The sequence below is a fragment of the Vanessa tameamea genome, chromosome Z (genome assembly GCF_037043105.1).
Source record: "Vanessa tameamea isolate UH-Manoa-2023 chromosome Z, ilVanTame1 primary haplotype, whole genome shotgun sequence".
Classification (NCBI taxonomy): domain Eukaryota; kingdom Metazoa; phylum Arthropoda; class Insecta; order Lepidoptera; family Nymphalidae; genus Vanessa; species Vanessa tameamea.
The window spans coordinates 12466411-12478882 of NC_087341.1; the positions used below are offsets into that span (position 1 = coordinate 12466411).

The following is a 12472-nucleotide window of genomic DNA, read 5'->3' on the forward strand; positions in this document are numbered from 1 at the left end:
TCAGAAAAATTAAAAAAAATATATAGATGTATTTTGTTTTATTATATCGACGGCAACGGCTTACATGTCTCCTAGAGTTTGAAAAGATGCAGATTCGAATTCCGGTCCATTCCGCGTTATTGTAATCTTTATTCTTTGACTATTTAAACACAAGCTGTATCGGTTAAAGCCGATAAAGGAAGAAGTAAATAGGAATACAGAATAAAATAATTTATGTTACTTCTCAGAACTATAATGAATAAAAAGTAATCTCTTTGAATTAATTTTATATATAGGTACTTAATTCTTTAATTTTATTTTCGGATGTTATGTTATTATCAATTTTATTAAACCAGTTATATTAAACTTTTGTTGAGGTACTCTGCCATGAACTTAATTTAGTATAGTACTACGTAATAGTAAGGATGTGAGTTGAACTTAGGTTAACATCTGCCTAAATTTAATGAATTATTTTAATTGACACTTGATCATTTTTATCCATAAAATAAGAAACAAATAATGTTCATTGAATGCAAATTTGTGTAACTGTAACATAAAAATCTTATCTTATCTTGCCAATTACCATACATAAAATATAAAATGTCATCGATATATGATTAATGAACAAATAAATATGTATTAAACTATTTTTTATTTCTTCTTTTAATATTTGAGTAGTGTTTGTTTGGTGTGATGATATTTTCATATAAAGTTGTGCCAATCATTGGTACACGAGTTTCTAATTATCTATGGTACTAAACATGCCAATAATAATAATTTGGTTTTCATATCAAAAAAATAACTTACAAAAGCACTAATGATTTCATAAAAAACCTGTTGTTTCTAAATATCCTTAAAATGAATGATATTTTATTCAATTATTTGGTACTAGTGTTTTATTTCTGGTACATTTTTTAGTATTGTTTTTATCTGTTCTGTTATTAATTCGCGCTATTTTTAGTGTCAATGTCAGTAATGTTCAGCTGTCGATTTCGATAAATCACATTCAAAAGTTCTTGTAATTTGAATAAACATGCTGTTTTCTATATAAATCACTTGAAAAAACATTTAAAATGCATGTGCGAATACGAATTTTTGGCAAACCAGATGCTATTGTTGTAGTCGAGTCAAAACTTACAAAAATAGATCAATTTAGACGTATAATAAGAGATAAATTCGATGTTGAACCTAAGTTACAACGGTTGTTCTACGGGGGAAAGTTGGTAAGTTTTATGTTTCAGGTGCTTTACTTACTTATTTCACTCAGTTAACTTATAAAAAAATAATTCATAAGGTGGTAAAATCTCTCGCCTTTGCTCCGTCGTTTTTAAGTGATTAAATAACGTTGATATAAGGATTACATTTAATGATAATAAAGTAAACCCTAATCTTAAGCATTAACATTTATTGTCTATATTTCATATTTGTGACTAGCTAATATTAAAAGTTAAAAGTAAAGTAAAATACTTGTCTGTCGTCAGAAGAAAAGTCATCCATAACCTATTTTAACAAAAGTTTGTGTTCTGTATCCATACATAATTTCTTTTCTTTTTTTTAATAAGTTCTTGTACTGAGACAATTTTTGTTTAAGCTTATATTAAACTACATAATTTGTGTTTTTGTTATTAATATAAACTTATTTATGGAAAAAGTAAGCTTGCCGTGGTAAGCTTGCCTGGACAAATTAGTATGTATCATTTATTGTGCATAATAATATAATATTATTTGTCTATAAGAGCATTTGATTGTGCAGTTTCGACAGCCATGTTTATTTAATACAATATTATTTATATTCGGAGTTGATTAACTATATTAATAAAACAAAAATAGTCATCCTAAAATAAAATTTAGATTGCTAGCAATCATAATTATCTGTGTTCAAAAAAATGTTTAAATTTTATATATAATATAAATTAAAGGTAAATAATATGATCATTTTTGCATATACATTGAGTTATGTTTAAACTGATGATCAAGATGTTCTCACAGAAATGACACATTGCTCACACATATGCAGATGCAAAAAAATATTCAATCACAGACTCCTACATTCCAATCTAAGAAAGAATATAGTAAAACAAACCATAGATTTACATATGCCATGCGATTTGCTACTAGCTTTGCTATATCGTGCATTACAAACAATGTATAATGTAAAACAGCTTGGTAAATATTCAAAATGCCATTTTTTTGCGAATCAATATTGTATATATGCAAGCTCTCGCTTAATTAAATTGCGTTAAATTAAATTTGAAATGTTTGTTTGTTACTCTTTTGGTTGGAGTTACACATATACACCCATAATCCATTATTATGGTGGTATAGTATTTGTGTAAGAAATCGTTTTAACGGGTGCATGCTAACAATTGATCTTTGCGAAATGATTTATTGTGTAACTTTTATTTTTGTGAATTAAAAATACATATATAATATAAAAAAGTTCTATATTCAATTCACGAACTCAATATGACCATTAATGACATATCATTATATGTGTAAAAGTATTTTAACATAACAGAAAGTGAATGTTATTTGATTTTTAAATGTTAATGATTTTAGTTAGAAGATGGGTACACATTCCATGATTACAATATTAAGCTCAATGATGTCATTCAACTTATGATAAGAATACAACCAGTAGAAAGTTTAGATGGTGAGAAAGGACCAGAACCACAAGAAAATGATGAAAAACCTGGTGATAGGACTGAAAGTAAAGAAAAAAGTTATAAAGGTTTGTAAAACACTAATATTATTTTATAGTACTATTATATTCTAATAAAATAGAAAAAATTAACAAAATAAAGAAGATTACATTACCTATATATTTAAAAAATAATTATGTAAACTTTTAGATACGGAAAGCAAGCTTTACACAGTTGGTGATTTAGTAGATATGAAAGATAGAGAAAATGGAGCATGGTTTGAAGGAAAATTAGTTCGCATAGTATTAGATCCAGATGTAAATTATGAGAGTAAAGAAAAAGCAGAAGAAAGTTTGAACACTAGTGATATATCATATGATAAAGAAAGTGATGTTGAAAATAAGCCACCAAGTGATAGTTCTGAAGAAGACACTAAGTCTAAGAAGAAAGGCATTGCTAAGTATTTTACCAAAGCTGCAAAAGGAAGAAAACAAACAAAAGAAATAAAAGTGGAAGCTGTCAAAATTACAGATGACAATATTTTGTATAAAGTACAATTAGATGCTGAGTTAGTACTTTTATTCCATACTTCCGTACTGCATGTGTCGAGATTTTATTGTAATTCAGATAACCTACAAAATAAATTACTTCATTTTTATTAAGGTGGAATCGTTATATTTCGGTTGGTATGGGTTGTATGAATGAGATACCATGCTGCCTAACATTGATGGCATATTAATGTCAAAGTACTTAACTCAAGTGTCAGCGATTACCAAAAATTGTACAAAAGTTTCATATATACAAGGAATACAGACAAAAACTATCATTTAGAGTCACGGAGCCTGTTATGTATAGTAACACTGTATCAATTATCAGAACCACTAAATATATGGAGATAAATATAACTTAACTGCTAACTGTTTTTTTTGTAGTCTAACTTTTGATAGATATGCTATAATTATTTAATATAAATTACAAAAAAAGAAAGAATGTCTCACAAATATATATATATATATATAATTCTGTTAATAATAAAAACTCAGAGTAATTTTGATTTGCTTGAGTACTTCGCTTCATACTTCAGTCTATTATTCAGCTTGTAGTTTATATGAGAAATGAAATCATAGTTTTTAAGTGTTTCTTTGTTAACCATGGTAAAACACTGTAGCCATCATAAACATTCCAAGAAATAAAACAATTTAATACAAAAAAAATAATAGTGTCAGAGTTAGAAACCGCTCATATCATCCATCCATCCATCCATCCATCCATCCTCCTGCCCTGATCCCAATTTTACTTGGGGTTGGTGCAGCATGTCTTCTTCTTGCATACTTCTCTGTCGGATGTCATCTCACAAGTAACATTCTTTCTAACCATATCTTCTTTCACACAATCCATCCATCGTTTCTTGGGTCGTCCCCTACCTCTATATCCATCCACATCCATTCTCAAAACCTTTCTCACACATGGTCCTCATTCCTCTGCATAACATGCCCATACCAAGACAGCCGGTTTCCAGATAGCTTCTCAGTTACCGGTGCCACTTTCAAACTTCCTCTTATGTACTCATTCCTTACTCTATCCATTCGCGTAACACCACACATTCCTCTCTCAGCATTCTCATCTCCGCCACATATTTATTTAGACAAATTCTTATAGTCCTCATTAGTGGGTCTGTCATTTACTAATATATGATTTATCAATTTTGACAGGAACTTTATTATAAATAATTTTTATTTTAAAATTTAATGCTGTCTCAAAATAAATATCTTATCTATTTGTAGCGAAGAGGACTCTGATTTATATTGTAAATTAAAAGAAATAAGACCAAGAGCTAGACGAGAAATAAATATCAAAGACTTGAAACCAGGACAAACAATTATGTTAAATCATAACACTGATGATCCTCTAGAAAAGGGATACTGGTATGTTACGAACTTTGAAATAAAATTAAATAATTTTAACAATATTACAAAACTAATATTGAAGTATACTATGGATTTAAAAAAATTATCTAACATTTTCCAAAAGATATAAATTCGAATGTAACAATAAATAGAGTGCAGCAATGTTTTTCCAGGTGCATTTTTTCTTATTGTGGATAATGATTATGTTAATTTTTTCAGGTATGATTTCAAAGTAGACGAAGTTAAGAAACTACGTATAAACTATGAACTGGTAGGAACATTATATTTAGGGCCAGATTCAATACCTCAAAATGACACCAAAGTCAGAGTTCATGACAAGATATTTGCTTTGGAACAACCAGTGCCAGTTGTAGAAAGAAATAATGAATATAGAAAACTTATATCAGAAGCTCCTGAAAAAAGTAAGCTAGAGCAATACATATTGGATAAATTAAAAAATTATATCACTAACTTAATAAAAATGTAATGTGTTAAAACAATATATTTATTAATATTATGTAGCCATTATTAATATCTTAAAAAATATACTTGAAAAACAGTAAAATTTGCTATATTCATTTAAAACATATAATTTTTTTGATACTAGGATCACAGCCATTGAATTGCTTAAAATGCCGTGACGATGAGGATTCACCTTGTAAAGAGTGTGGATGTTATCTGTGTTCAGGAAAAGAATCCCCAGAGAAGGTAACATTTTTTATTTTATAATAATAAATCTATTTTAATTATTAAATTACTATGATTCCTTACACTGTACTGTAAAGTGGCTTCATAAACATTGGCTTGAGACATATGTAAATAATCTAGTGATACCTATGTGAATAATCCTGCCAATAAGAAGAAGATAAACAATTTTTGGTCTATAATAAATATTTTGTATTATTTTATATTATTTAATACACAATCATAAAACAAATTCATTTTATATATTTTTCAGATAGTTTTATGCGATGAATGTAACAATGGTTTCCATATGAAGTGTCTTACTCCTCCACTTACTGAGTTACCTGAAGAGGACTGGTACTGTCCCTCTTGTAAACGTGATCCCAATGATGTCATAGCCCCTGGTGCAGCCAAACAGACAAAGAAGGGTAACGCCTCTAAAACCAATCGCGATTGGGGAAGAGGGATGGCTTGTGTTGGTAAGTAATTACAATTAATGGTTAGAAATACATTGCCTGTGTAAATGTTGCAGTTTGAGCATGGGCTTCTTTTCTATTTATAAAAAGTCAAATTTGTCTAGGACATTTGTTTATTTATTTACATATCACAAATCTCTTTGCCCTCATATTTATTATTTGTTAAATGACACTATTATTTTTAAGGTAAAACTAAAACATGTGCTATGCCACCTAACCATTTTGGCCCTATTCCGGGTATAGAAGTTGGAATGTGCTGGAGATTTCGAATACAGGTATTTTTCCCTTGTTTATTTACACATTTTTAATAAATTATTGTAGTCTATATTTTAACTGCCATAAAACAAAACTCAATTTGTTATTACAAGTAATATGTTTAGATGCCCATCACTTTATATTTACAATACAGTTATAGAAGCACAAGTACACTATAGATGTTTAGATAAAGTTTACTTTTAAAAACATGTTTCAATATGGTTTTTTTGTTTAATAAATATAAAATATTACTTTACAGAGATGTCTCAATTCTAATTGCAAATTTATTGCATGTTTATTAAAATTTTCCTGTTTTAGCTATCGGAATCCGGTGTGCACAGACCACCTGTGTCAGGCATACATGGTCGTGACGTCGAAGGTGCCTATAGTATTGTATTATCTGGTAAGTAAAAACTTATATGAAATTTACTTTTATAATAATTTCTACTACATACTATCGTTACTACTATCGGATTCAAGATCTCCCAGTGGCTAGACCATATAACGAACACAACAACATATCACTAAGTTCAGTGTGGTGAAAAACTACCTCAATCAAAATAGGAGGAGGGGTTGGACAATTAATATCTGTTATTTTCTTTTTCAGTTACTTATAGTGCCAGTAATGTCAATTAATTAACTTTATTTTATTTGTAGGTGGATATGAAGACGATGTGGACTATGGGAATGAGTTTACATACACTGGCAGTGGTGGACGAGATCTCTCCGGAAACAAGCGTACAGCTGAACAATCGTGTGACCAGACCCTCACTAGGGAAAATAAGTAAGTTAGGATTATTAAAAGAACAGTTTATAGTACAGCTTAGGATATACTTGTCTGAATTTTTTCTTTACATTTAACAGTTAATTTAACAACAAGCAGTATTATATTTTTGTTCATATAAGTAAAGGCATTGTGAAGCATATAAAATTAATCATGTTCTATGTTAATTACATCTTGTAAGAGAACTATTGTTATATTACTATGACCACTTTATATGTCGAAGTGTGATAATTACCATTTAATGGTTAACGGGCCACTCGACCATTTTTACTTTTAATATATAAAAGATGTGGTAAAATATCATGAAATCCTCTGTTTCACTCTGCTGCAGTCACAGTAACGATCAACTGGAAACTACATGTTGCTTGTTACTATTACACAGAAGTGTTAGTTTCATATTGTGTGCGAAGATGAACATGTATTGGTCTGGTAGGTTGGTAGGAATTATGTCACAGTGTTGATATTTGATGAGTATTCTATGAAAATAAGCTTATGACTTAATATATTAATTTTCAATATAACCTAACAGAGCACTGGCACGCAACTGCGCTGTGAAAGAAGTGAGTGAGAAAGGAGCAGATGCACGCGAAGTGTGGCAGCAAGGCAAGCCTGTACGAGTTGTACGGTCTTATAAAATGCTTAAGCATTTCCCAAAGTATGCACCTAAGGAAGGCATAAGGTATTTTTTTCATACATTTCACGAACTTTCATTTAATTCTTATCCACTAGAGTGTGTGGGAAATTTTAAACCAGGTCCACCCAACTGATTCAGCTGAAATGTTGCTCACACTATTCATTAAATTAACATTAAATTAACAGCCTGTAAATTTCCCACTACTGGGCTAAGGCCTCCTCTCTTTTTGAGGAGAAGGTTTGGAACATATTCCACCACGCACCAATGTGGTTTGGTGGATTCTCATGTGGCAGAATTTCATTGAAATTAGACACATGCTGGTTTCCTCACGATGTTTTCCTTCAACGCCGAGCACGAGATGAATAATAAACACAAATTAAACTCATGAAATTCAGTGGTGCTTGCCTGGGTTTGAACCCGCAATAATCGGTTAAGATGCACGCGTTCTAACTACTGGGCCAACTCGGCTCCTTTATTATTCATACACTATTCATTGTTGAACATGGATCAATAAAAGTATTAACGATCAAAAATATTTTATTCTTACTCATATTAATACTCACAAAATTTTACAAAATTATATCGTATGATGTTGTAAATAAGGACTCGTATAAAAATTGATTTTATAATTTACATTTCGATTAGGTATGATGGTATCTACAAAGTAGTGAAGTATTACCCAGAAAAGGGTTTGTCCGGATATCGTGTATGGAAATACTTGTTACGGCGAGATGACCCCAATCCAGCGCCTTGGGAGCCAGGCGCTAAGCAATTCCCTATTGTGGTAAATTGAGTATTATATATGATTCTTATTCTTTCAATTTTAAAATTGTCAGAGAGCTTTACATTGTTATCTTTTTAATTATTCATACACACATACATGTCAAATTAAAAATAAAGTAATCGTATTTTATAACACTGGCCCACTGTACACTACAAATTCGATTTTAACAAGTTAGTTATCTAAGTTAAATACTGTTCAAATTGTATTTATTCAATATGTATTAATTTCAGTATCCAGATGGATATTTGGAAGCCGAGGCTGAGAAAAAAGCTTTAAAGGAGAAAGGTAACAAAGGTAAAGGCAATAAGAAAAGAGCTCTGCGTGAAAGCAATAGGAGTTCGTCTGAATCTGAAGCATCTCCTCCTCTTAAGAAACGAAAGACTCAGGGGAGTAAAAAGGCACAAGAGATTAAAAAGAAAGGTATTATTAATGTTATATTATGTTATTATTTTTGGTTCCGGCAGACTAGTATAGAATCAACCCATTTTAAATAGTAAGTGATGTGTGAGGTCCACTCTTACAACAAGAAAATTAAGTATATGATAGTTAATATAGTGTTTAAATGCCTCAATGACCTTTATATACACAGGCAGATAAACGAGTTTACCAAATTCTTGCCATGCAGTGTACAAACTTTGAATAACATTTAAAATTGTATATTTTTACATGTTATTTATATTTTATAGTATTATTGTTAGGTTGTTTTTAGAGCTATTATTTTATGTATTACAGATGTAGCTAATAAGTCGCTAAGTCCAAAGACGAAAATACCAAGTATGTTTACAAAAAGTCCCAAATCCAATAAAAAGAAGAAAGAAATTGGTCTTACTTCAGATGAGAAGAAAGCTCTTGAATCGGATACATTAAATGCTAAACTGTGGGGAGAATGTCTTGATATTTGCGAAAAGCAAGGCAAAAAGGTATACAATATTATAGTGTTACATCTGTGTATTGTAAAATTCTTAATAAGAAATTATTAATTTTTAATACTAGAGCTTGCTTGCTTACTTTATCTACTGTCGATAATAATATTGCAATAAAAAGGTAGAAAATTAACTTTTCGACGTCTATATACTGTTTATTTTATTTTACTCAAATATCATTTATTTGTGTAATTTTTGATACAAAATGGATAGAATATGTTCCTAACCGATTTTTGCTGAGCATTACTGAATAGGCTATTTGACAATGCGAAAAATAAAGTGTCAATTATTGTAATCAGCATATATTATGAGTTTAAAAATGTTTATTTAATAACGAAAGTTGAAAAAAATTATTAATTGATTCAAAAATCCATAAATAAAAATGTATTTTTTTTAACGTTTGTCACGTGACACAATCACGTCACGTGACACGTGATTGGTCGGGCTTATGATGACGTCATTTGCTTATTAACCTCGTTTGCCTACTGTATGTGCATTTTATGTGCCACAGATTAAAATACAGGCAAGTGACGTCACCGACCCCAATTGCAGCGCCATATTGTCAAAGTAGTGATTTCGCGCGCTATTTAAATATGGAATTTTTACTTTGATATTTTTCAGCAAATATGTACTAGAATTAAAAAAAAACAACTTTTACTGGGTTCCTCAACCTCTACTAAATAATATAAAATGCATTTTAAAAACTAGTCAAATAGCCTATTTTCTTTTGCCTTGATTGCTGTTAATTAATCTCGTGCTTGGCGATAAGCCTATTTGTGTTTAATAAGATTTTGTAACATGTATACGCTTACCAAAGCGTCCTAAAGAAGTTTAGTTATAAAAGCCCAGTCTCCTTGAAAGAAGAGGGTGGGAGGAGAGAGTAGGTTTGCACCTCAGTGGGACATTGGCAGACGGATATTTTTATTTTCTTATTATAAAACTGAAAAAAATATATATAATAATTATATTGTTACAGGAGTTTATAGAGCATGTCACACAAGTTTTCTTATGCATTATATGCCAAGAAGTGGCCGTCAGTCCGGTGACAACGCCATGCTTGCACAACTTTTGTATGGTAAGTTATAAAATAAGTAAATAAAATTATAACGTAAATGTTATGTATTTTAGTTGGTAATTATATACTATATATATAATACCTTAAAATATTGGCGATTTATAATTTCGTCATCTTACCTTTAAATAATATACACGACGAAGTATCTCAAAAAAGTGATTATTTTATTATTTAAAATATTATTTATGGCTATGTTCATAAGAATCTTCAAATGTATTGTCGTTTAACATCTTATTTATTTTTTTTATGTTACAGGCTTGTATGAAGTTGGCATTCAAATCAAATGAATCACAAAGCTGTCCTTGTTGTCGACATAATCTTTCCAAAGTGGAGTTGCAACCGAATGAAAATTTAAAAACCGCATTACGTACAATTCTGACCGGTTATGACGCCGGCAAGAAATAGAAAATTCAGCTTAATTTGGACAAACTAGTACCGAAGTTGAAGGCCATCTCAGCGGATCCAAAAATCTTGACAAATCCGCGACGTTTCCTTCGTTAAAATACTTGACGAACATCGTTGACATCCGTTTCGATAACACGGTGTGGAGACTCATTAAACGTTTATTTTGAATTTGAATAACATGAATAGACTCGCCGCGATGTATACGCTCATGGACATGGCACCTAAGATACTATTGTAACAATTAATTACTGCTGTTATAGCAAGTTACATATGATTAAACTTAAATAAAGGAGAGTTTTAGGTTAGCTTATAATTCTGTTACTTAACTCTTTTTTATGGGTAAATTCATACGATTCAAGGTAGAGTTTTACACCATGGTTTCTCTGCCAACAACTTCATAATATTATAAAAATATAACTGAGCAGATTGATCTGTATTTGTACTTTAAACAAATAGTTTTTCTTTTAAGTTTGAATGTAGTAAGTAATAGGAAACAATTCAGTATAATTAAACCAATGCTGATGATAGTTTGTGATATAATATTAGGTTTTACACTTGAATGTTCTTTTTTTTCCTACTAAATAATAATTTATTTTATCCATGATCCCCATTTTATGTTAAAAAGGGGAATTAAAAGATCATTTTAACATATATTTATGTTCCGTCATATTTTACATTCATCAAATATCTAATAAATCCAATTCAAGGCCGGTATTTATGATAATTATGTAATAAATTTATAATATAATAATATTATGTATGTTATGGAATATATAATTTAATTTGTCATCCTATCTATCCTATCTTTAAAGCTATGCATATGAATCAAACTTATTGAACCTGAAATTCATCGTAATCTATCGTTAATTTCTACGTTATATGTTTAATTATAATGAAAATTTAGGAGTATATCATATTAATAATATTAAAAATGTGAAGGTATGGATGTTGTTTAGTCACACTCGAACTGCTGGACAGATTGGTATTATATCATTGACAAGTTATACCATTAACATTTAGTAGTATTATAATCTATTTCATTTCATTTGTGTATTATATATAAATATATTTAAACAATTCATTTATAGAATTATTATTTTATTGTAATTAATTGATGAATGTAATTATAACATTTTAAATACCTCCATTTTCATTTTTAATCTCGAGAGTACAAATATAATTAGTATTAGGATTATTGATATTTAATGTAATATTGTTAGTAGTTAAAATATATGTACTTTAATTTTTCTACACTTAATATTCATTATATTTAGGAACGTTTATTTATTTAATTAAACGTCATTTTCTTTATCTAAATTATAGTCTCCACTAGTATGTCGATAGTAATTCATGTTTAATGTTTTGGTCCAATATATAATTCGATGATTAGGTAGATAAAATTCGTGATCGATCGAAGAAAATTGTGCCTTACAAAATGTATCTAAATTTTGACTTGTATTATGAACCAAAACTTTGTATGTCTATATTTCTTTATGGTAATCGTCAAGCGCTGAAGTAAAATAAAGCAACCTATTTTTTTAATAATATTTATAATATTATATAACAATTTAATACGCCATAAATGATATAATTTGAATTGTCAATAACTATTAATTTAATGTGTATTTTAATTTTTAATATCATTTAATTCGTTTATGTTACGCCCCAAAACACCTACCTAATGTTCAATTTAATTATATATTATGTTTCAATACATTGACTTCTTTCAAGTTTCTACATTTTGTTTTAATGATACTGACCAGAAATTTTTAAAAATTGTCATATTAATATGAATTTATTGTAGACATTCCTATACATATATATATTATGAATTTGTATTGATAATTGAAATGATTAATGTATAAAATTAAACCAATTGAAATAGTCACATTGTTTCTGAGACTCATTAAAGCCAGATTGACTA

At 29.3% G+C, this 12472-nt stretch overlaps 1 protein-coding gene across 1 annotated transcript; it reads left to right on the forward strand.

The window, feature by feature from the left end:
- Window positions 1-952: 952 nt before the first annotated feature.
- LOC113401414 (E3 ubiquitin-protein ligase UHRF1-like) lies at window positions 953-10598 on the forward strand. Its single transcript, XM_026641333.2, has 16 exons — window positions 953-1202; window positions 2539-2710; window positions 2832-3189; window positions 4406-4546; window positions 4748-4950; window positions 5136-5236; window positions 5487-5691; window positions 5875-5963; window positions 6262-6346; window positions 6601-6727; window positions 7257-7406; window positions 8007-8145; window positions 8376-8565; window positions 8878-9065; window positions 10045-10143; window positions 10399-10598. Exons 1-16 carry the CDS (start codon window positions 1053-1055, stop codon window positions 10546-10548), a joined length of 2547 nt encoding a protein of 848 aa, XP_026497118.2. The 5' UTR covers window positions 953-1052; the 3' UTR covers window positions 10549-10598.
- The last annotated feature ends 1874 nt before the right edge of the window (window positions 10599-12472 follow it).